This window comes from Balaenoptera acutorostrata, chromosome 1 (genome assembly GCF_949987535.1).
Source record: "Balaenoptera acutorostrata chromosome 1, mBalAcu1.1, whole genome shotgun sequence".
Classification (NCBI taxonomy): Eukaryota; Metazoa; Chordata; class Mammalia; order Artiodactyla; family Balaenopteridae; genus Balaenoptera; species Balaenoptera acutorostrata.
Window position 1 is genome coordinate 197,980,632 of NC_080064.1, and position 25,653 is coordinate 198,006,284.

At 45.6% G+C, this 25,653-nt stretch overlaps 1 protein-coding gene across 16 annotated transcripts in view; it reads left to right on the top strand.

Annotated features, from left to right (window-relative positions):
* Positions 1-25,653, top strand: part of PPP1R12B (protein phosphatase 1 regulatory subunit 12B) — a 200,852-nt gene that overhangs the window by 84,343 nt on the left and 90,856 nt on the right. For 12 of the 16 annotated variants that reach the window (XM_057540259.1, XM_057540269.1, XM_057540273.1 and 9 more), the window contains one exon: positions 2,139-2,321. The exons of 1 other annotated variant lie outside the window; for it this stretch is intronic. In XM_057540259.1, coding sequence (XP_057396242.1) covers positions 2,139-2,321 — 183 coding nt within the window. Of the gene's footprint in view, positions 1-2,138; positions 2,322-11,165; positions 11,302-11,368; positions 11,509-14,706; positions 14,791-25,653 lie in introns of those variants that run through there. 3 more of the 16 variants (XM_057540301.1, XM_057540315.1, XM_057540323.1) reach the window with 3 other exon arrangements.

The window sequence follows — 25,653 nt, forward strand, 5'->3', positions numbered from 1 at the left end:
AATAATACTGAGTAGGTTTATTTTAAAGGTTTATTTTTTTTCTCTCAGTTAAGACAGTCCAGAAATAGGCAGGGCTGGCATGTAGCTCCAGAGCCACCAAAGGGTCTGTGTTCCTTCTGTCTTTCTGCTTCACAGTGTTTAGATCGTGGCTTCCATTTCCATGGGTTGCCTAATGGTCCAAAATAGCTGCTAGAGTTCTAGCCATCATGGCTGTATTCTAGGCAGGGAGGAGGAGGAAAGGGGGAAGTATGCGAAGAGGGAATGCCTCTGAACTGAGAATTTCCCCAAATGCACTGATCTTCTGCTCGTGTCTCCCTGGCCACCTCTAGCAGCCAGGGAGGCTTTGAAAAGTGTAGATTTTTAGCTAGGCACATTGATGCCCTGAATAGTAGGGTCCTGTTAGTAAGGAGGGAAAGGAACATGAACATGGGTGGGGCAGCTGGCTGCGTTACATATAGCCCTAAAGAGCCCTCCAGTGTATGGAACTTATCCTCATTTTATGGATGAGGAAGCTGAGACCAAAAATGTAATGATCTGTCCGAGGTCACTCGGCCAGGAAGGAACAGCCAAGGCAGGATTGGAGCCTAGATTTGTGCGTTTTGGGGCTCTTTTCTTTTTCACTATTTTCTTTCCACTGAGTTTATCTTTCATTGTGGGCACTATACTGAGTGTTCCACAGACAGTATTTGATTTAATCATCACAAAATCCCTGCACTTCAAGGCAGCATTATCCCCATTTTACAGGGAAGAGATCAGAGAGGTTACACTCAGCCCCAGGTGGTTCCAGAGCCTCTGATCCCTGCTCTGGAGCTTTTTCTGTTCTGATCCTAACAACCTACTTGTAAAATTATAGATTTCAAAATAATAGTAAGAATCCTATTCTGTAATTTGACAAATAAAATCCTTGGCATTTCTCCAGCATAAGACATTGCAGAGACCAAAGCATGTTATTAAGCTAAAAAGAATTCCATGTAAGGTTTCGATAAGTGTAATTATTTTATAGCTTTGTTCCTGGCTGATTTCATTAGTGCTTCCTATAGGCTCATACATCTTGTAAGTCTGAGGAATTATTTGCCTTCATTTTTTAAATTAAAAAATAAATGTAAAATTTCACCTTTTTTCTGAGCTATTAATTGCTTCTGGAGAAGTGGCTTGTATTTTTTAGATGCCACTTCAAAACTGTCCTCATTTTATACTGGCATCTAGGTACCATATTTAGGTTTTTGTGATCTGATTAGTTCTTTCAAGCTTATTATAATAATGTGATTATTTGAAAATGAGCTTATAGCTACTTATAAGCATTCTGGTAATTGTAAGTAGGTGAAAAAACCAGATTTTTAGCATTCATTATTTTCATTTCTTTCCCCATCTCTGTGAGTATCAATTTTGGATCTCTGTTACCCCAGCAACAAGCTGTGACATCACAAATGATAGCTTTTTGGGTGGAAAGCCAATGGTTGATCTCAACTCTTTGTTAAGAAACAAAGGTCTTGTTTTCATGTAAATGAATGTAATTGTACAGCTTGCTGTTGGAAAGTCTGTAGTTAAGGTTGCATGTAGAATCCTGTTAGTTTTGGTTTCAGTCTCTCCTGTCTGCAGTTACGAATACGGACAATCAGGCATTTGGTTCCGTGGAAAGAGAGCAGTTGCTAAGCTAGGTGAGGTTGCTGAGTGTCTGTCGAGTGTGTCTGGGTGATCCAGGAAGACGGCCGTCCGCTGTGAGGCCACCGCAGGCACTCACTGCCCGGGACTGAAGGGCAGTGACGTGATCGTAAGTGACTTCAGTGTCTGTTGTGTGTGTGTGGAGACCAGATGGTGCTCAGGACTCATTCAGAGCTCTCTCGCATGTGTCACTATCTTGCCTTGTGCCACAGCTAATCAAAAAAAAAATTTTTTCTAATCTCAAGTAAAAAATATTTTCCGTAAAACATAACTGCTTGGGCAGAAGATATCAGACGGAAAGCGTAATCACTGTTCTAAGATTTAAGAGCTCAGAATTAAGAAAGCAGACCAACCACAGACAAATTCTGAGCAAGAAGATTCTCTGGGTAAACCCACCTCGAAGCTCTGTCTCTGCCACTGCGTTGTCGTGTGCGTGCCTGACCGCTCTCTTTCTGCTTGTGTCCTTTTGATTTCAGGCCTCTTCACAAATCCCAGGCTGACTCCACAGCGGAGAGAACAGTAGACAGTGTGTCTTGCGGCACCCCGCTCTGTGTGATCACGAATCGTGCCCCACCTGGCACTGCCAATGGGGTCACAGCTGCCGCTCTGCTCTCCACTCCTGGGACAGACTCCTCTGTGGAAGCCAGGGAGAGGAGGAGGTGGGTCACGACTGATGTCACTTGTGGGGCTCTGCTCTGAGGGAGTAGGTAGAGGGGTGGGCGGGAAGTGTTTTCCCCAATCGCACACACTTCTGTGAAAACGGGTCTTCATGTTACAGCTTGGGTTTTCTATTTTGCCTCTGGGAGATTTTTGGTGGAGATCTTAATTCTTTCTGACTATTTAACATAGGTACTTCTTCTGTTATGGATCTAGGCATTTCTTCTTTCTGTTTGTCTTACGAGAGAGATCACTGTCAGGCACTGTTTCCCCCTTTTGTGATGGAGCACCTGAGCAGAGAGAAGCATCTTTGGTTTTGCTCTGGGTGGTCCACGATGACTTCTGGCAGCAAAGAAGAGCAGTGGTATGATAAAAGGCTCAGAGAAACAGAGCTAGGATGTACAGTTTTGATTAATTTGAGAAGAATACCAGAAAAGGAAGTGGATGGCACATGATGATACTGTAGAGGGACGGTGGCCAACTGTTCTGCAGGCTCCTTGGAGGGATGGTGGGAGCAGCCGTGAGCTGACCTCAGAGAGATCTAAGGCAGAAGCTAAGAGAACCTTCTGAGCGTCAGGATTAAGAGACCATGGAAGGTGTGACCAAGGAGAACAGGCCATTTTCTTCCACTAGAAGAAGTGGTAAAAATAGAATGCATTCCATTTGGGAGTTTCAGATCTACATAAAGACTGAAGCCATAATTATCCCTTTTTTAAGACTAGAAAAAGAGGTCAAATCTTACCAAAATTTAGATTTCACTTTGACTTCATTTTATTTTGAATATCCAAAGGAAGGAGGTGTTATATTTCTGAGTGTGTCTATATGTGTAACAAGTCAGAGTGTCTTTTCATCTACAAGGTACAACGAGTTAAACTTTTTAGACGTTCGTTTATTATAAAGATAGCTCTAAGACATGCATTTTGAGAAGAAATAGAAGGAAGATGTTAAGTTGAAAAATAGTGTTTTTCTTCCTTTCCTCCCTTTCTTTTTTCATTTCTTTACGTAAAACTTGAAGAAATTCCATTTTCTGGGCTAACAGATTGCAGAGCTAACAGTCGTCATCTTTTAATAGGCTTCCAGCCAGGAAAGTTTTAATAAATCAATCTTCAATATTTAATGTCTATGTATTTCATAGCTCAGACGTTACTTAGATATTGTTAGTTTCATCTAGAAACTAAATGCAAAAGCAGTCTTTCATTAGCTGGGGAAAAAACTCTCTTTAAAAACTCCTTCTGAGCTGAGACAAGTGAAATGAGTTAAATTCATCATTAAGATCATGGTCCCTGGAAGGATGCGTAAACCAGGTTCTTTATCAAACTGCATTATTAAATATTTAGTTGCATGAACCATTATTTAGAGAAATCTGGAGAAACAATTACCGTCTTCTGGGAATTTTATAACCTGTGTGATTAATGACCTGCTACAGATTGTGATTTTTGTTTTAGAAGTTCTATTCAAGCCACAAATATTTATTGAGTACCAGCCGTGTGCCACATGTTTTATAGAACTAGGATGTATTTCCTCAAGGAGCAGCAAATGTAAGAATAAAAGAATTAGGTCAAGATATTAATGAATTGCAATATGAATGTGGTGTATCAAGATGAGTGCATTTTAGGGATGGCACAAACTAGGTATAGATATTTGTTAGATAAATAATTACTAGATAATAAAATAAATAAATAGCTGGCACAAGATAAATAGCTGGGAGAGTATTCGATAAAGAGCTGTTGGACTCAGTCACTCGATCTGTAGCAGCGTTTATTCCTCCCAGAGTTTTCTGAGCACCTGCTGCTGCCAAGCACCGTGACAAGCGCAGACCGAACAGCCGTGAGCTGACGAGTGTGGTCTGAGCACCTGCGAGGTGTATACGCTAGGGAAGAGGAACGACGGTAATTACACTTGTGATAGGTGCTGTGCCTGGTGCCTTACAGAAGATCCGCCTACCGTAGACTCGCCTTCTCTGGGGGGATCAGAGAAAGTCACTCTCAGGGTGTGATGCCCGAGTGAGAACTGCAGGGCAAATAACAGCCGGGGAGGGGGAGGGGCGGGTGTTCCGGGCAGAGCAGACAGCCACCGCAGAGACACCGAGTGGAGGACGGTGCTCGATCCTTCCGAGAAGCTGGAAGGAGACGTGGCAGCTGGAGTGCAGAGAGTGAGGGACAGAGCCGTCTGCGGTGAGGCCCGCGGCGCAGGCAGGGCTCCGTGATGCAGTCTCACCTCCAGCGAGGAGGTTGTGGGTTTATGTGCCGAGAACCATGGTGAGCCACTGGAAGAGTTTTTTGAACCGCTTTGCAGAGATGTGCTTCATACAGCATGTAATTCACCAGTTCAACGCAGCCATCACCACAGTCAATTTTAGAGCATTTTCATCACCTTAAAAAGAAATCCCGTACCCTTTAGCTGTCACCACCCCGTCTGCCCATTCCCCAGAGGCCTAAGCAACCCCTCATCTACTTTCTGTTTCTGTCAAGTTGCCTGCTCTGGAGATTTCATCTAAACGGAATCAGAATGTGGTCTTCTGTGACTGGCTCCTTTCCCTTAGCGGCATGTTTTCAAGAGTCATCTGTGTTGTAGCGCACATCAGTACTTCATTCTTTTCATGGCCGGATACTGTTTCGTTACGTGGATATACTGCATTTTGTTTGCCATTCATAGGTTGGGGACATTTGGATTGTTTCCACCTTTCAGCTATTTGAAGAATGTTATTATAAACATTCATGTACAAGTTTTTGTATGAACATATGTTTTCATTTCTCTTGGGTGTGTACCTAGGAGTAGAATTTCTGGGTCATCTGTCAGTAGAAGATTTTAGACAAAAAAAAGTTGATGTGACTTACATTTTAAAAAATTCTGCCTTTTAAACTCTGGTTGCAGTATTGCATACGAAGTGGACAGGGGAAGAATGGACAGGAATGGATGTGAGATGACCAGTTAGGAGACCACTGCAGAGGAGCAATCGTGAAGAAGAGCAGTAGCTGGCACTGAGGTAGTCGTTGGAAGAGATGGAAAAGAGTGAATGTGCTCAACGTTTATTTAGGGGGTGCTTCCAGCAGCATGGCAGGCAGGCCCACAAGGGCCCTGTTCCTATTATAAACAGACGAAAGGGTGGCTCAGTTCAGAAGAATGAAAGGGAACTCTCAGGTGACAAAAATGAAGAGACCCCAAAAGCCAGAATGGTCTGAGTGGCCCAGGGTGGTATGAGACCTAGAGTCTGGAGGCTCCAGTTTAGTGCCGTGTGTGGATGTAAGACACGTGGCTGTGGACCTGACTAGGCTTGGATCCATCACCAAGAACCTGTGTAGAGCTGGAATTTTCAAAGGGCTGCCCAGTTCTTTGCCCACGGTCCAAAGATGTGTCAAGAGTCCGGGCAGGTTTTTTTCTTAAGAATATATATAGGGACTTCCCTGGTGGCACGGTGGTTAACAATCCGCCTGCCAATGCAGGGGACACGGGTTTGAGCCCTGGTCCAGGAAGATCCCACATGCTGCGGAGCGGCTGAGCCGGTGCACCACAACTACTGAGCCTGCGCTCTAGAGCCTGAGAGCCACAGCTACTGAACCTGCACGCCACAGCTAGTGAAGCCCACGTGCCTAGAGCCTGTGCTCCGCAACAAGAGAAGCCACTGCAATGAGAAGCCCGCGCACCACAGCGAAGAGTAGCCCCCGCTCGCCGCAACTAGAGAAAGCCCGCGTGCAGCAACAAAGACCGAACGCAACCCAAAAATCAATCAATCCACTTCTTACCTAAAAAAAAAAAAAGACTGTATATATTTTTTAAAGAATATGTTTATATATTCTTTCTGAGATTCTTCTCCATTATAGGTTATTACAAGATATTGAATATAGTTTTCTGTGTTACACAGTAGTCTTTGTTGTCAGAAAAATCTTTTATGGGATATTTTTACTACCCATATAGTTTGGAAAGCCTAAGCCAAGAATTTAACATAGGAAGTAGGTCTGTACTCTTAAAATTTTGGGGCCCTCATGGCACAAACAAATTCAAAACTACCTTGAAGATAAACATATCTTCAACCTGGAGTCCAAGGGATTTCTGTACAACAGTCCCCACCAGAGACAAACTCACACAGAACACTGTGAACACTGGACAGGGAGAGGCACCGTGAGGGAGAGCTCCCGGGGCGGGGTCTAGATGCTCAGGATGCACATGAGCGGCAGACAGAAACCTCAGACCGTGACTTCAGTCGGTGATGTTGACAAAAATTAGTCAGTTGATCTAAGAAGTGGGGAATTTTATTTGAGCCGGATTTGAGGACTATAACCTGGAAGAATATCTCAGCAAGCTCCAAGAACTGTTCCGCCCGTTAGAGGTCACGGCACGGTAGCATAAGTTTTTGAGACACAAGGCTGTACGCGAAATGACGTCTTATTGACGGTCACACAAGCCACGTCTGAGCGTCATCGTGGCCCCATCAAGAAGGAAGGTTATCTTTAAGGCGCTGCTTGTTGGTGCTGGGAGAACGCTGCTCTTCGTGGCTGAGCAGGTGTTCCTGCCGATGGAGGTTGGTCGATGTAAAATGCAGATACGCGCTGCACAGTAAGGGGGAGAGCAGGGGCCAGAGGGCAGAGCGGATGTGTTTATGTTTGAATTGTTCTGGTCTTGCCATAAAATATGAACTTTATTTCACAGTAACAATAATTAGAAGTGACCAGCTGTACTAAAGATAGAGCGAGCAATCTAGAGGAGCAGTGAGGTAAGTGCATCAGGAGTCGCTGTTGAGACAGAAGGTGTTGCACATGTACTGTTGTATCCGGTAGAGAGCTGCTACGGGAACCTGCGTGTGTAAGGCGTCTAACAGCCGTCTAGTGAGAGGCTGCCGTGTGCCCGGCGGGGGGGCGTTAAGGATCCAAGGTCAGGGAAAAGCTAGCCCGTGTCTGTGTGGAAGGCAGCTCAGAAGCTGCAGTACAGTGTCTGATGTGGGAACAGAGAGGGTCTGGAGTAGAGGGGCAGGGAAGGGGCCGCAGAGGAGGTGCCTGGGCTTAAGTTCTGAGAGGCTGGTCATAACAGGAGGGTGGTATTTTAGAGGGACATGAGAAATTCGGGGAACAAGTTCACTGTGCCTGGCACTGGGAGGAGGGCAAGGCCAGTGCAGCGTTTCCGCAGGTGTCTTGTGTGAAGTAGGTTTAGATGCAAAAAAAAGTGTTCTGTGGCCCAGCAAATTTGTGAAACGACAGCTTAAAAACAGGTAAACGGTTGCTCCGAAACCTGGGGATCGCTCCTCTCCAGGGCGTGGGGCTGGTTAGAATTTGCAGCAGTTGCCAGATTTCTGTGTCCGTCGAATAGTTTTGTTTTTTCACAGAAACCTGACTGGTACTCCATTGGGAATACTTTGGAAATTGTGGCGCTAGAGAGAGGCGGGCAGGAACCACATGGTGTAGTTTCTGTCTGTGCTGTGCTGAGAAACTTGAACTTCCGCTCTCAGAGCTGTGGACTGGAGTGCTTTCAGCCGGGGAATGGCTTGATCAAATAAAACGTCGTTTAAGCCTTTACAGAATTAAAGCCGTTCAGTTTCTCCTTCAGACAAACACACGCTGAAAGAAAAAAAGCACATGTTTTGAAAACAACTAAATGTTCCTTCTGAAAGAGCATGCTGGGTACTAATTCTTCTCTTGAAGCTGCAGCTTTCTCTGTAATCAGCTCCTTGTGGAAGCATTTTGGCTCTTGCTGGGAAATGGAGGCCTGGAGCCTGTGTTGACAGGTCCCGTTGGAAACAATTAGCATCAGGCAAATGGGTCTTCAAACTGGCCATAGCAAGACCTGCCCAGCGGAAAAGTCATCTCAGAAAGAATCTCTGTTTGCAGGGTAACTAGAGCTCGTGCATTGGGGTGTGGGTCTTCCCACGGAACCGGCACACCTGACTTTCCCTTTCTGAGCCGGTTTTGTTCGAAGAGGGGGGAAGTGGGTGCGTGCAGCGCTGGCCAGGGAGCGGGCGCCGCTCTCCCCGGGGGGGTGGCCCTTCACTCAGCCTGTGAACTACAGATATGATTACAGATTCATCAGTAGACAGGGCTGGATGCAAGTGGTCATTATGATACCAAATCGTGATCAACACGGAAAGGTTAACACTAGATTTTTCTGAGGGATGATGGGTAATTTTTATTTTATTTTTATTTTTTCCTGTATTTTCCAAAGTTCCAGAGTGATGAAGAATTACCATTGTAATGGGGGTGGGGGGCAGGTGAGCTTGAAAAAAAATTAATTCTGTGGACAACAGTCTCTATTATGATGTAAGTCTGTGAAGATGGCCACAGTCATTGAAGAGTAGACACAGTAGTCAAGCGAGTCAAGATAATTTATGCAGGATTCTAGATAATTTGTGATTTTGTTACATAAGCTCAGGGCAGGACCTCTGAAAGTTTATTACTTTTGAGAAGGGCACAGTCTTGGATTTACAAAGTTCCTTTTTTAAATTTTCTTTCTTTTTCTTTGTTTTTTTTTTCTGAAAAGCTCCCCTATGACCAGTGTGTTCATTTTACCTGATGGAAAGGAAGAGGAGTTATGCCCCTGTTTTGTAGATGGAAATGCCGAGGCCCTAAGAGCATGGAGTGATTTGCCTGATATCACACCTTGAGTCAGGCACAGTGGAGACCATAACTCAAGCCTCTTTTTCCTCCCCATTGAACTCACTAACCATTTCTTCTTTTGGATTAAAAAAAAGTTTTGGTCCAAGGGCCAGTCCATCTCCATCAGTGGCCTGGCCAGGGGCCAGTCCATCTCCATCAGCGGCAGTCTCTGCCTTCATGGCACTCTGATCACTGCATCCCATTTTGGGGTTGCTCCTGAGGACAGTAGAAACCACCAGCGTCCTCCGATTGTGCAGGGGTTGACTGGGCTGGCGGACGGCAGGGTGGAGAGGGCACACGACACGCAACTGGCAGAAGGCGGCAGGGTGTCAGGGCAGGCAGCAGCTGTCGCAGGGCGTGGCGGCTGCCTTCATTCCCAAAGCCCCAGGTTTTCCTTAGCAACAGTGTCAACCGTGTCAACAACTCCCGGGGCTAATGTTGGAGTCTGCGGGCTCCCTCCTTTGATCCTCTCGCCCCAGCCCTGAATTTTACACCTTCTTTTTTATTGGTGCCCTTTCTTTTCTTGTAGAAATGGCCAAAACAGTTTTTCTCTACAAGAAGCTAAAGTTATTTGTCTTTCCCAGATAGCTCACATGTGACTTGCTTTGTTTGGTCTGTTTACGGCCGAGTCATATATACCACACGTGTTGACCTTCTTGCATCCTTTGGGGTCTTTATAAGCTGGGTAGTTATTCCACTAAGTGAAGCTGTCAGCAGATTAATTTGGCATCGTCTTTGGAATGTCAGAAATTTAAAACAAGTAATTAAACACTGAGTCATGGTTTTTAAAAGTTGTTTGACTCATCTCTCTGTCTCCAAGCTGAAGTCAGGCAGTTGTCAATTCAAGGAGGTGTTCTAGAGAAGAGGTTCCCAAGCTCCTCCAGCCTCTCTCAGTTCTTGTTCTGAAATGAGTATTTTCTTTCCCTAAGAGCCCGCAGCAGTGCTGAGCTTACCAGGCTTTTCTCTGCTGGTTTAAGTAGTTCTCTCTCTTCCTAACTAGGAACAGGAAGAGAGTGAAATGTATGCAGCGGTCGGTACATTCTCTTAAGTATTGCCGTGCTGGAGGTTTCTGGGTTGCTTGTATGATTAGTTATTATGTTAGCTCATTAGCTGTTAAAGATTACGCTTGCTTGACTCCTTTCTTGCCATAGTTAGGAAGTCAGTTTCTGCTGTTTTGTCGCTGAGCACATGCCATGTCGTGCAGCGTTGGGTGTTGTTGATTCTGGGGGCCGCTTTTTTCATGTCTCACAAGCTCTGCCATCAGGACATGTCATCACTGCCAGTTGTCATCCCCACACGTGTGTGCATTTGGTCATCGGTGCTCACGTTACTTCTGCTGGGTTATGTGCACTGCTGGTACTAAATATGTCTAAATAAGTCTGAAAGAGCCCTTTCAATAACTATTAAAGTAAGTAATTTTTAAATGGTGATAAAAGAGCATGTGTGATTGACACCTGATTGGCACTGCTTCCCTTTCTCGGTGGTAAAGTGCTGGTGTGTCCTGCAGTTGATGACGGGCCAGATCTGATGGCACTAGTTAGCCAGTGGGAAAGATGCTGTTGGTCTGTATTTAAAAACACCAAGTGGGAAGTGACTATAATGCATGTGGGGTTTCTTTTTGGGGTGATCAAAATGTTTTTAAATTGATTATGGTGATAATTGCGTAACTATGAGTATACTGAAAGCCACTGAATGGTACACTTAAATGGGGATGTGAATTATATCTCAGTAAAGCTGTTTAAAAATAACACTCAGACCATTTCGCCCCACTCAGCAGTTCTGGGAAAGAACACCTGGCTAGTGCCTGCTGAGACTTACTACAGTAAGATGGAAGGGCCTGGAATTTAGAAGTCTTATTATCTTTTTTCTGTATTTCTGTTGCTAAACACAGCTGCTGAGACATGAACCGTCTTCATTTCCAGAGACAGTGGCGTTTGTCACACAGTTCCTCAGCACACCACCTAACATTTCAGGAGTGGCGGCTTAAAAATGCCCCCCCCCCCACAGGACACACGCATTCCAGAGGCGGCCAGGAAGCCGGCTGCCTGAAGCTGCAGAGACTCTGGCGGCTCTGCCCCAGCTCCCAGCCACTTCAGAGTACAGCCAGCAGTCACCCGACACCTGCTGCACAAAGCTCTTATCAGCCGTGTGTTTACAGTTAATCTCCTTCTGATAAAGTGGTTCTTTTTTCAGAGCTGTGAGTGTTGGTGACATGTGGGAGGGACCAAAATTTTGTGCCCTCACTCAAGCCCCCCCCATACCAGGTGATTTTCCCATGTTGGAAGAAGATGGTCGCTTGTGACAACCTCACAAAACGAGCTCTAGTGTTTACTAAGGAAGGACAGCCGGAGGAGTGGGCACTTTTTCAACAAATTGGGCTTCTGGGAAAGCTGCTGCACAGGTGTGTGGCAGGTGTGTGGCAGGTGTGTCTGAGGTGCTTGACCTCTCACCTGTGATGGTTTGATCTGGCAGTGGAGTCCTTGCCGTTCCCGGTTTTATGGAAATGGGAGGCGCAGGAGGTTGATCCTTGTGTCCTGGGCTTGCGGGCCGACTGGTGCGCCGAGCTGGGCCCCCGTGAGCACTGGGCCTGGAGGGGCAGGAGCCATAGGTGAGTGTCTGCTTGGCAGCTCTGACGGCCGAGAGCGTCTTTCTGCTCTCCATCCGCGTCTCTCCTGGTGGTTCTTTGGGAAGCTGGCTGGTTGCGCACACCATTTGGGCGCTATGGTTGGGGTGGGGGGATGGTAAGAATAAGATGCAGTGTTTGGAATAGCCAGTTGGCAACTATTCTGGTTTTTCTTCCTATTCCTAATTGATTTAAACATGTGTGCTGACTTAAGGATCCCATCCAAGAGATTAGAGTGGCAGAGGACGGTTAAGAATTTCAGGAAGTAGAAACATGCATCTCTTTTTAAGAGGAAACTGGTATCAGTAATGTTATACTTCAGTTGGATAGTAGTACACAGGTGGTGGTTGTATTGTTTATATCCTTTATAGCTTAAGTATTACATAGTATATATTTTAAGTAAATAAGACGGGAAAAATGTCAGATATTTAGGGCAATTACAGAGAAGCTGGTTTAGGTATGTGAAGGCATAGATTGCTCCTTGAGTTGGCCTTTGAACAGGAAATTATAAAATGAAGAGACTAACTCATTGAGGTCTGGGTAAAAGCACTTTGCTTACTACAAACTGTACAGTCAGATTGAATCTTTTCTATTTCATTTTTTTCATACTTTATTTTTTATTTTATTTATCATTATTTTTGGCTGCATTGGGTCTTCGTTGCTGCGCACGGGCTTTCTCTAGTTGCGGTGAGCGGGGGCTACTCCTCGTTATGGTGCGCGGGCTTCTCATTGCGGTGGCTTCTCGTTGCGGAGCACGGGCTATAGGCGAGGGCTTCAGTAGTTGTGGAACGGGTGCTCAGTAGTTGTGGCTTATGGGCTCTAGAGCTCAGGCTCAGGAGTTGTGGCGCACGGGCTTAGTTGCTCTGCAGCATGTGGGATCTTCCCGGACCAGGGCTCGAACCCGTGTCCCCTGCATTGGCAGGCGGATTCTCAACCACTGCACCACCAGGGAAGTCCCGATCAGGTTGAATCTTAATGGTAATAAATGTTTTCCCATACGTGTAAGAAGTTTCCTCAATGATCTTGGTTGCTCAGAGGACCAGATTGTAGACAGTTCAGAATGGGGCTGAGTCAGGCATTTAGGCGCCCCTGCGGCTGGCCGTCATCACAGCACCATGGGGAGACTGCTCGTTGGACCGTCTGCCCAGCCTGCCAGAACTGGACTGTTCTCTCCCTGCTCCTCCTCTCCTTCCTGTATTGTGTGTCTTTGGCGATCGTGCCACTTTGTGTTCCCTGAACGCGTTTGATGTCCGCGCTGACCCTTCTTTCTGGGACAGCCTTCTGTCACCTTCTCTGCTGAGCAGAGTTCTGTTCGTACCGTAAGAGCCCCTGAGATTCACCCCCCTGCCGGCTTCTCGTTCCCCCAGCCCCAGGCTGAAGCCGGGGTCCTCTTGCCGGTGTTCTTCTGTGGCCCTGTCCTTAGGGCTGGTCCAACTGACACCCCTGCATCGGGAGCTCCGGGAGGTGCTCCTTCTGCTGGGTTTTCTTCATACCGCAGAGCCCACTACTCAGCAAGGTGTCGGGTAAATGGGTGGGGATGAACAAGGCGCTGTGTAGTGATCCTGGTGTCCAGAGGGGGGCAGCAGAGGCACGCCTGTTGATCCACTTCGCAGAAGGCTGGCTCCCCAAGGCCCCGTCCTGTGTTTGGCTCGGTGTGCGGGTTAAGCACACCAAGCCCATTCCACTTCAGGTGCTTTAATGTAGGCAGAGAAGGTGTGTCCCGGCAGGTGGTGGTTCCTTCGCGTGAGAGCAGCAGGCACAGGTGGCAGCCCCCCGGGCTGCCAGGCAAGAGCCCTGGTTTGCTCTCCAGCTGAGTGCACAGCTTGTGCATCGAGGTTGCCTTTTAGCTTCTGAATCGGGCCGTGTGGAGTTAGGAGGTGGCTGTCCTGCCGCTCGCGCTTTCAGTGCTGTGCGAGGACTGCAGGTGCGACACGAGAGAGGCCTGCCTGCCTTGTGCCCTCGAGACTGAGGGCGCCGGGTACGCGCCTCGGAAACCACGAGGCCGCGTGGGGGGTGGACCCTCGAGGGCAGACTGTGTAGGTGGCGTACTGCGCGCTCGGAGGAGGAGGCGGGTCCTGTGAGACAGGAGGCCGTGGCGGCATCTCAGGTGGCCTCAGACATGCGAAAGGTGTAGACTGGGTTAGAGAATTAGCGTTCTGAATGCTTACCGTACGCCAGTACTCCCTAGATGCATTTAATCCTCATAGCTTTGTGAGACGAATAATATTATTTTCTTTAATACATATAAGAAAATTAAGGCTCAGATGACGGTCCCTGCCCACAGTCACAGAGCCAGTAAGTGGCAAAGCCAGGATTCAAAACCGGGTCTTTGGGACTTCACAGCCCACGTGCTCTGACCCCACTGGTCCGTGTCCAAGGAGCCGGTCTCCCCTGGGCCGTGCGATACCGTCAGCTGGCACTGTGGGCACAGGGGTTGGGCTCTCTTGATGTTTTGTTTTTTGAAGGAAGTGAGTATCTGTCTTGGGAGAAACCACTTCTGAAAGCAAAGTAAATTGAAAGCTTTCCGTCCTCTCTGGAATCCAAATGGGGAATCCGGGCTTTTGGAAACCAACTGAGGCATCATCGTCTTGTCGGCCAGCAGGCTGGTCCAGCATACTGTGCTGGGTGTAGGGAGTTTCCCTTGGGGGCGCACAGTGTTTCCCAGAAGGAGCACCAAGAGCTCACTGGTGACGGGGACGGAGGCGCACCTGCCCTCGTGCCTGTCCTCCCACCTTCTCATAGAGCCCCTCCTTTCCGGGCCGCCGCCTCACCCCACTCTCCCTGTCGCTCTCGAGGGAGGGCTCTGACCGCACTCTGTCCCCCACCTCCTGCTCCCTCTGCAGCCTGCCGAGTCGGAGCCCTGCCCCCTCGCCCTTCCGGCGCCTCCACCGCGGACTCTCCGTGCCCTTGGTCGTGGGCCACTGCCTTCTGGAACCTGTGTCTTCCACGGCCTCTGGTTCCAGTCTTCCCTGCCCCTCCGTCCTTCCCCGCCGCCCCTGCTCTGTGCTCTTCCAGCCCTTCCGCCTCGGCAGGCATCTGGGGCTTCCTGGACTTCCTCCTCTTCTCCTCCCAGGACCCTCCTGAGCTGCTCTGCCGCCTCCTGCATCACTCGGGTCTCTGTTTCCCGCCTGGATCTCCCTGCGGAGCTTCCTGACACCACGTGTACAGCGGCGCCTGACTGCCGGCGGCCACCCAGAACTCTAGCCGTATCTGGCCATTCTTTTCCTTTCCCGCATATTTCTTCATCTGTTTGAAGTATTGCTGCAGGTATGCATTTCCTTTAGTTCTCAGGTCCTCTTTAGGACAAGGGTATAAACAAATAAACCAAACCACTCCCTTCCCTCTGACCCTAAAAGGCAAGAAAGAGCCTTTCTTGTTAGTTAATGGCTAAGCTGACACTAGAACCCGGGAACACCATTCCTAGTTAGAAACGGCGAGGAAAACCTGCACTAACGCCTGGCCGCCGGGGGCTGCATCCTCTGCAGGAGAATTCGGTCCCTCTTGTCACCTGTCCCTTCCGGCTTGTCCGGGATGGCCGCACTGCACGTGAATGGCAACCTCTGGAGATACGAAAGCATCCTTTCCCCAGATGGAGTGTTGCTGATGACAGACTTCTGGAAAATATCAGGGGACACTAAGAGAAGCCTAACATAAGACAGTACCCCCGTCCTGATGTTGCTAGATTTGGAAAAAGGAATGTCTTGCTGCACGAATCCACACAGCTGGGGTGCCGTGGCGCTAGGTGAAGAGCCCGTTTTCGTGTGGTGCTGGGGCCGGGCGGCTGGTCCTGCTCCCTTTAGGTCTCACCTGCCAGCGCTGTGACCCTGGGTGGGCGCTTCAGTGTTTCCTTGGGCCTCGGTCAGCTCTTCCGTAAAACAGGAATGATTTTATCCTCTCTACCTGAAGTCTTGAAGTTAGATCATGTGGCTCCTCGAACTCATAACATCTTTAGCCACAGGTCCGTGCTCTGTTCTTCTCTGGCTCATCCCCTACCCCGTAGCTGTCCCTGCGTGCTTCCAGGTTGATCTTTAGGAAGTTCCTTCTCACCTCTCTGAAATGTACCTGTGCCTGTGCAACCTCATTCACAGGATGTAGTCCGAGGAATGACAGGCCCTGGTAGAGGACCAGTAGGCATTCTGTAATTAATGACCGCAGCATCCCGAGTGCTGTAAAGACATACACTCAACTTGGTTCCTGCCCCGTTTGAAGTTAACCGTTAAGTACCATTCCGTCTTCACAGATTTTAAATGTAGGACTCCCTAAAGCTATTCCAAACACCAGTTTCCTGTTAGTGGGCTCTGGATGAGAGATTATTCTCTCATCATTCTGGGGAAAACAGCTTTGTACTCTCCCTGGAAATCTTGGTTATTTTCCTTTCGTTCTTCTACTTAAAGTAGCTTTATTTTACTTAGCCCTTCAAACCTGCATGGAGAATATTTTCATGGGCATTAAGACCGCTTCCCAATGAATTATCCATTTCTGGGAAAAATAATTAAGGGGAGCTCTTTATTAGACCAGGTGGGATGGATATTCTAGCACCTTTCTTTCTTTCCCAAATCGCCACGCGGAGCTATTAACGTGAGGATGGAAACAGTGCAGCAGGAGTGGTGGTGATGCGAGAGCAACAGCCAGGCCGTCCGGTCCTCACAGCAGCCCTGCTGATTTCTGCTCATACCTATTGCAGCTGCTGCTACCTTTGCTGCGTAAGAAACTTGGGTTTAGAGTGCGTAAACGTTTTATCCGAGATCACCTAGCAAGGAAGTTGAGGAGCCAGGGTTCAAACCCAGGCGGTCTGATTCCCATATCAGGGTACTTTATCACCACACTGTACTTGTCAGAAGATAGTCTAGGTCTTTTATTATTATGATGATGGTTTTCTTGATGTTCATTGATGATTTGCTCTAGGCATTTTGCACAGCTTCTTGAGATAAAATTAGCCGTCGTGTAGTATGTAAAGGAGCACTGTGAACTTGAGAGGCAGAGAACAAATTATTTTTGTGTAGTCATGCTTAAATTCTCTGCTAAGTGTTTGAATTCCACTGATCACGTAACCTTAGAGTCATAGCAAATACAAAGAAAAATGCTTCCTGCCCTCTAGGAAACAGGAGTAGGAAACAGAGTAGACAGAAACAGCGTAGACAGGCATGGTAATTAGAAGACTTCAGCATCGAATCCCTTCCTCTGTCACTGCATTGCGGATGTTAGCCTAGTTTTATCTGGAGGCCAGAGCAGGGATGGCTGTGAAGCCACAGCTGCCACTGTGCTTCCGTCGCAGGACCTTGTGGGCCGAGACCATCGTCTTTTCAGGGCGGTGAAGAGCCACGTGATGCACAGGTTCACAAGGCCCAGATGGTGTGCTGGGTGTGGGTGTGGTCTGGCACGGGTGTTGCCAAATTTTGTCTGTAAACGGCCAGATAACATACGTTTTAGGTTTTGCAGGCCATTTTGTCTCCATTGCAAATATTAAACTCTGCTGCTGTCGTTGGTAAAACTTGATTTACAGGATGTGGCAGCCAGGTTTGGCTCCAGGACTACAGTTTGCTCCCCTGTCTGGGTTTAGAAGGTACAGGGCTCAGGCTCTACTGAAGACGCAGTGTGTCCCCCAGGAAACCGTATGTTAAGGTGCATCACTTCTGTGAATTTGGAATCCATACCTGGGTAAACTAAAGTGAATGAAAATGTTCCTTCCCTCCTCAAAAACCTTTAAAACTCAAGTACTGGGGTTTTCTGGGTTTGGTTTTTATAGATTTTTTTTTCTTACAACTTAGTAAAAGTTTCATATATTGACACAGGTTACAAAGTAATATACATAATATTCATTAAGAATGGACTATAATATACTATATATAGGTATAGAATAGACATACATAGATAAAAATCTAGGCATACATGTAGTAGAATAAAAACGGGCTTATCTTCATGTGGTAGAATTCAGTTTATTTTTATTTGCACGTTGATCTGTTTTCTAATTTTTTCCGGAAAAAGCATGTATGATTTCAAATATTTAAGACTCCAAGTGAGGCAAAAGGCCCTCGATTTCACCCCCAGACCTGTTTTTACCAGCTCCATCTCTCTCATTCCGTAAAACTCGCCGGAGCAGGCAGTGCGATAGGCCAGTCGGAAGCTTGCGCCTTCACTGTGGCGTCTGTCTAGGACGCAGAGAAGAGACAGCAGTCAAGAAGTGGTGCAGGGCTTCCCTGGTGGCGCAGTGGTTGAGAATCTGCCTGCCAATGCAGGGGACACGGGTTCGAGCCCTGGTCTGGGAGGATCCCACATGCCGCGGAGCGACTAGGCCCGTGAGCCACGGCTACTGAGCCTGCGCGTCTGGAGCCTGTGCTCCGCAACGGGAGAGGCCACGACGGTGAGAGGCCCGCGCACCGCGATGAAGAGTGGCCCCCGCTCGCCGCAGCTGGAGAAAGCCCTCGCACAGAAATGAAGACCCAACACAGCCAAAAAATAAATATAAATAAATTAATTAATTAAAAAAAAAAAAAAAAAAAAAAAAAAAAAAAAAAAGAAGTGGTGCAGTGGGGTGCTGTGTGTGTTTGCAGGTGGAGGTGGTGTGTGAGGACGCTGGCTGGTAACCCGGGCAGCATTTCCTGAGGGGTTCGTCCTCGGTGTGCTCACCGACTCCAGGGCTGGTCCACAGCTTTGCAAGTTTGGGGACTCAGGTTTTTCCACTTCACCCAGAGAAGAGGAATCTATTAAGGAAAGAGGCACACATACCGAACTCACAGTGGATTGAGACATGTATGGCAATTCCAGTTTACTAATCCACGTGGAGGAAAAAAATCTGTTAACATATAGCCTGGTTGAGAACTTCTGTTTCAGGCTATGGCATATCTTGTAATAGACAAACTCTCCTACTGAGAATAACCAGAAAAGCTGGGTAAACATAAGAAAAAAAAGTCTTTGAAGGCATTGGAGAGATGGTAAGGAAGTGAGGACTTGAGGGACCCAGATCCCAGAGAGAAGGAAAGCATAGGAGGCGAGCCCAGCACCCGGCTGTGCTTGTCCCCCAAGGTTCTGGCTGACCAGTGAGGCAGTGGCTACAAGGCGGAGAAGCTGGGTGAGGTTTCCAGCCATCTCCCAGTGCTTAGGGAACAGAAATTAGAGTTCAGAAACAGGGGCCCCAGTGGACACCCCAGACTTCCCCTGGGACCATCGAAGGGCTGCCTTCTAGCAGGAGGGGCTTGCCAGACATGGCCAGCTCTGTAAAGACTGAAGCCCAGCTTCCAGGCGGCTCAGTCTCAAAGTGGGTGAAGGGGGTTTGCTTACCCCATGGTTTTCACAGTGTGGTCTCCACATCAGCAGCGTCACCTGAGAACTAATCAGAAATGCAGATTCCCAGACCCCCTCCACACCTGCTAAATCAGGGCTTCTGAGGGGAGAGCCTCATGAGATTTGTATTTCACAAGCCTTCCAAGTGATTTCTGATGCAATGAAAGTTTGAGAACCAGTTTCTTAGCCTAACTAAGCCAGAGAAAAGAATATCCTCTCTGGAGGATGACAACATCTTCCAGAGCTGCAAGTTATTACTACATTGTTTCATTAAAAATTCTGGCATTAATTCAAAAATTACCAGACATACTGCATAATAAGACTGATTTACAAAAGACTAAGAGAAAATACAGACACTAGGAACAGACCCAGATATTGATTGTTATCAGATGTGGACTTTAAAATAATCATAGTAAATTACGGTTAATATGTTCAAGAAAATAGAAGACAAGATAGAGAATTTCAATAGAGAACTGCCCTCTCTTTGGAAAGATGGAAATGCTAGAACTAAAAAATAAAATAACAAATTAAGAAATTCAGTTGTAGTAAAGCAGCTGAAGAGAGAATTTTTGAACTAATTAGATTGGACAGTGGAAAACACCCAGAATGAAACCCAGAGAGAGAGGAGAATAGAAAATACAGGAAAAGTGTAGTAAATAATTGGAGGGTGGCCAGCGAGTTGTAATAGAAGTGTACCTGTAGTTGGAGAAGGAGAGGTGAGGGCTGGCTGCTTCTCCTGGGCACCACTTCTTCCTGAAAAGTGGCCGCTCAGACTGGTTATTCAGAGGTTGGCGTGTGGCCGACATTCTCCTGAAAATGAACAAAGCGAACCTGTCATTCTGAGTGCTGGTTGCCAGTTGTAACATTTAAAGCAGAAATTAGAACTTTGGAAAACTTGTACCTGTCACTGTGGGTGATACTGTTGACTGCTTCCCAATGTGGAAAGACTGTTCTGAGACCAAAGATAATATTAGAGAATGTGGGGGTTTTTTTAAACTTTTATTATTTTTTATTGATATAATTGAAATAAAACAATCTTTTTTGGTATACAACATAATGATTTGATAAGCATATTACAAAATGATTACCACAATAAATTTAGTTAACATCTATCACCACACGTATTTTCCTTGCGATGAGCACTTTTAAGATCTGCTTTCTTAGCAGCTTTCGAATACATTAGTGTTGTTAACTGTAGTCACCTTGTTGTGCATACATTCCCAGGACTTATTTATCTTATAACTGGAAGTTTGTACCTTTTGACCACCTCCACCCACTTCGCCCACCCCCCCACCTCTGGCAACCACCAGTCTGTTCTCTGTACCTATGAATTCAGTTTTTTAGATTCCACATACAAATGAGATCGTACAGTATTTGTCTTTCTCTGTTTCTCTTAGCATAATGCCCTCAAGACCCATCCATGTTGTTGCAAATGGCAAGATTTCCTCTTTTTAAAAAAAAAAAAAAAAAAGCCTGGCTTTTTATTTATTTATTTTTGGCTGTGTTGGGTCTTCGTTTCTGCGCGAGGGCTTTCTCCAGTTGCGGCAAGCGGGGGCCGCTGTTCATCGTGGTGCGCGGACCTCTCACTATCGCGGCCTCTCTTGTTGCGGAGCACAGGCTCCAGACGCGCAGGCTCAGTAGCTGTGGCTCACGGGCCCAGCTGCTCCGCGGCATGTGGGATCCTCCCAGACCAGGGCTCGAACCCATGTCCTCCGCACCGGCAGGCAGACTCTCAACCACTGCGCCACCAGGGAAGCCCCCTCTGTCCATTTTTTAATCAGGTTGTTTGTTTTCTTTTGAGTTGTATGAGTTCTTTATCTAGTTTGGCTATTAACCCCTTATCAGATATATGACTTGCAAATATTTTCTCCCATTCAGTAGGTTGCCTTATTGTTTTGTTGCTGATTTTCTTTGCTGTGCATAAGCAAAAAGTTTGATGAAGTCCCACTTGTTCATTTTTGTTTTTGGTGTCAAATCCAAAAAATCATTGCCAAGACTGATGTTAAGGAGCTTAAACCATATGTTGAAGAATGTGATTTTTAAAATTACTATTGCATAATGAAATGTGTCACCATTTGGGAGATTTTACCAAAGACACGCCTGGGTAAGACATTCCATCCAAAGTGCAAGATAGACCACTGGATTTCGGCATAACAGAATATGAAAATTCTGTTAACATCATTTCAGATTCCACATGGCGACTAACCTTGAAGAAAGTACCACTTGTGTTTGACTATAGGACCAAAGAAGACTGTCCACAATTATCTGAAAAAGCTATTCTAATACTCCTTGCTTTTCCAACTACATATCTGTGCAGGACTGGATATTTTTTATATATTTTAACTAAAACAACATATTGCAGCATATCGAATGCAGAAATGTATATGAGAATCGGGCTGTCTTCTATTAAGCCAACATTAAAGAAATTTACAAAAATGTAAAATAATGCCACTCTTACTAAATTTTTTTGTTTTAGAAAATTTAGTTATTTTTCATAAAAGATAAGTTATTGATGTTAACATGTAATAGGGCTATCATTTTCAGATGAATTAGTAAACACATGTTTAATTTCTCAACTTTACTGCCTAATAAGGTAAATATTAATAGATATACCCCACATAAACAAAAGCTGTTTGGGGATCCTCAATAATTTTTTAAAATATAAAAGGGTCCTCAGACCAAACAGTTTGAGAACTGTTGCTATAGGTACAAGTAGACCTAATTTTATTGTGCTTCACATTATCGCTTCCAGATACCGCGTTGTTCACAAATTGAAGGTTGGTGGCAGCCTGTGTCGAACAAGTCTCTCAGCGCCATTTTTCCAACAGCATCTGGTCACTTCATGTCTCTGTCACATTTGGTTATTCTCACAATATTTCAGACATTTTCATTATTGTATTTGTTATGATATCTGTGATCAGTGATATTTGATGTTACTATTGTAATTGTTTGGGGTGCCACACAGCACACCCATATGAAACCACAAACTTAATCAACAAATGCTGTACTTTTACTGCTCTACCCAGCAGCGGTTCCCCAGTCCCTCTCCCTCTCCTTGGGCCTCCCTATTCCCTGAGACACAACAATACTGAAATTAGGCCAATTAGTAACCCTACGAGGGTCTCTAAGTATTCAAGTGAAAGGAAGAGTTGCACATCTCTCACTTTAAATCAAAAACTAGAAATTATTACCCTTAGTGAGGAAGGCACGTGGAAAGCCAAGATAGGCCTAAAGCTGGGCCTCTTGCACCAAACAGTTAGCCAAGCTGGAAATGCAAAAGAAAAGTTCTTGAAGGAAATTAAAAGTGCTACTTCAGTGAACACACAAATGATAAGAAAGCGAAACAGCCTTATCGCTGATATGGAGAAAGTCTGAGTGGTCTGGATAGAAGATCAAACCAGAAACAACAAAGCCTCATCCAGAGCAAGGCCCTAACTCTCTTCAGTTCCATGAAGGCTGAAAGCGGTGGGGAAGCTGCAGAAGAAAAACTTGAAGCTTAGCAGAGGTTGATTCATGAGGTTTAAGGAAAGATGCATTCTCAATAACATAAAAGTGCAAGGTGAAGCAACAGGTGCTGATGTAGAAGCTGCAGCAAGTTATCCAGAAGATCCAGCTAAGATAATTCATGAAAGTGGCTGCACTAAACAACAGATTTTCAGTGTAGGTTAAACAGCCTTCTATTGGAAGAAGATGCCATCCAGGACTTTCATAGTTAGAGAGGGGACGTCAGTGCCTGGCTTCAAAGGACAGGCTGACTCTCCTGTTAGGGGCTAATGCAGCTGGTGACTTTCAGTTGAAGCCAATGCTCATTTACCATTCCGAAAATCCTAGGGCCCTTAAGAATTATGCTACATCTGCTCTGCCTGTGCTCTGTAAATGGAACAACAAAGCCTGGATGACAGCACACCTGTTTACAACATGGTTTACTGAATATTTTAAGCCCACTGTTGAGACCTACTGCTCGGAAAAAAAAAAGATTCAAAATATTACTGCTCATTGACAGTGCACCTGGTGTCACCCAAGAGCTCTGATAGAGATGGACAATGAGACTCATGTTGTTTTCATGCCTGCAAACACAACATCCGTCCTGCAGCCTGTGGATCAAGGAGTAACTTTCAAGCCTTATTGTTTAAGAAATACATTTCGGGGACTTCGCTAGTGGTGCAGTGGATAAGAATCCGCCTGCCAATGCAGGCGACACGGGTTCGATCCCTGGTCCGGGAAGATCCCACATGCTGCGGAACAACTAAGCCTGTGTGCCACAACTACTGAGCCTGTGCTCTAGAGCCTGCGAGCCAAAACTGCTGAGCCCTTTTGCCACAACTACTGAAGCCCATGCGCCTAGAGCCCGTGCTCTGCAACAAAGAGAAGCCACCGCAGTGAGAAGCCTGTGCTCCACAATGAAGAGTAGCCCCCGCTCACTGCAACTAGAGAAAAGCCCATGCGCAGCAACGAAGACCCAGTGCAGCCAAAAATAAATAAATAAATTTATGAAAAAAGAAAAAAAGAAATACATTTCATCACGCTATAGCTGCCGTAGATGGTGACTCCTCTGATGGATCTGGGCAAAGTCAATTGAAAACCCTCTGGAAAGGAATCACCATTCTAGATGCCATTAAGAACATTTGTGATTCATGGGAAGAGATCAGAATATCCACCTTAACAGGAGTTTGGAAGAAGTAGATTCCAACCCTCATGGATGACTTCGAGGGGTTCAAGACTCCAGTGGAGGAGGTAACTGCAGATTTGGTGGAGAAAGCAAGAGAAATAGAATTAGAAATGGGGGCCTGAAGATGTGACTGAATTGCTGCAATCTCATGATACAACTTGAAGGATGAGGAGTTGCTTCTTATGGGTGACCAAAGAAAATGGTTTCTTATTCATAGCAGCGCTAGTTACAGTAGCGAAGACATAGAAGCAACCTAAATGTCCATCGACAGATGAATGGATAAAGAGGATGTGGTACAGATAGACAATGGAGTATCACTCAGCCATAAAAAAAAGAATGAAATAATGCCATTCGCAGCAACATGGATGGACCTAGAGATTATCATACTAGGTGAAGTAAGCTAGACAAAGACAAATACCATATGATATCACTTGTATGTGGAATCTTAAAAATAAATAAATAAAAGATACAAATGAACTTATATACGAAACAGAAATAGACTCACAGACATAGAAAACAAACTTATGGTTACCGAAGGGGAAGGGTAGGAGTAAATTAGGAGTTTGGGATCAACATGTACATAGTACTACACATAAAACATAAACAATAAGGACTACTGTGTAGCACAGGGAACTCAATATTTGGTAATAACGTATAAGGGAAAAGAAGCTGAAAAAGAATAGATATATGTATATGTATAACTGAATCACTTTGCTATACACTTGAAACTAACACGTAAATCAACTATACTCCAATTAAAAAAATAAAATTTAAAGAAAAAAAGAAAGTGGTTTTTTGCAATGGACTCTACTCCTGGTGAAGATACTGTGAAGGTTATTAAGATGACAACAAAGGATTTAGAATATTACATAACTTAGTTGATAAAGCAGGGGCAGGATTTGAGGGGATTGACTCCAGTCTTGAAAGAAGTTCTACTGTGGGTAAAATGGTATCAGCCAGCATCGCAGGCCACAGAGAAATCGTTCATGAAGGGAAGAGTCAGTCAACGAGGCAAACGTCACTGCTGTCTTCTTCCAAGACATCGCCACGGCCACCCCAGCCCTCAGCAACCGCCATCCTGACCAGTGAGCCGCCAGCAACATCAAGGCAAGACCCTCCACCAGCAAAAAGATTACAGCTTGCTGAAGGCTCCAATGATGGCTAGCGTTTTTAACAATATTTTTTAATTAAAGTATGTACCTTGTTTTTTTAAGATATGCTATTGCACACTTACTACAGTATAGCGTAAACGTAATTTTTATATGTACTGGACAACCAAAAATTTCACATGACTGACTTTATTGCAAGATTCACTTTATTGTGGTGGTCTGGAACTGACTTTGCAGTATCTCTGAGATATGCGTGTATTACAGTAACAATTAAAATGTATTATTAGGATATTATGAACCGTTTTGTGGTACTGAATATGAAAATATAGATAAGATTCCTTGAAAACAAATATTACCAAAACAGAAAATCTGAATAGGCCTAATTCTTTTAAAGAAATTGAAACCCTTATTTAAAACCTTCCCATAAAGAACACTCTAAACCCAGATGGGTCTGTTGGTGAACCCTTCCAATTATTTAAGGAGGAAATGACCCCAGTCTTAACACAGATTCTCAAAGAAAATAGACAAGGAGAAAACACTTCCCAACTTTCATAACTTTAATTTCAAGACTGGCTGGGTTATTATAAGGGAAAATTACAGGCCAGTTTCCTGCATGAACACAGATGGAGGAATCCTAAAGTAAATAATACTGAATCTATATAAAAAGTAAGTCTACATGAATGATGATACATCATGATTAAGTTGAGCTTATCCCAAGCATGTAGGGTGGTTTTATCATTCAAAAATTGTTCAATGTAATTCTCCATATTAACAGAAGAAAGAAGGAAATGATAATCTCAGTATACAGGGAAGAAAAGCCTATGATGAAGTTCGCACACTAATGATTAAAAAACGAAACAAATAACAACAAGCCCCTCCTAGCTCACTCCCATGGGCGGGGAAGGAGTTGCTTTCACTTGAGGAGCAGCATCTGCAGTGTCTTAGCCAGAAGCTGTCTCTGAAGGCAGGAGCGAAGCAGGGAAACGACTCTCATCACTGCTAGCCAGAGCGTGAAGGCAAGAAACGAAATAAAAAGTCTAAGGATGGGAAAGAAGAAAGAAAATTCTCATT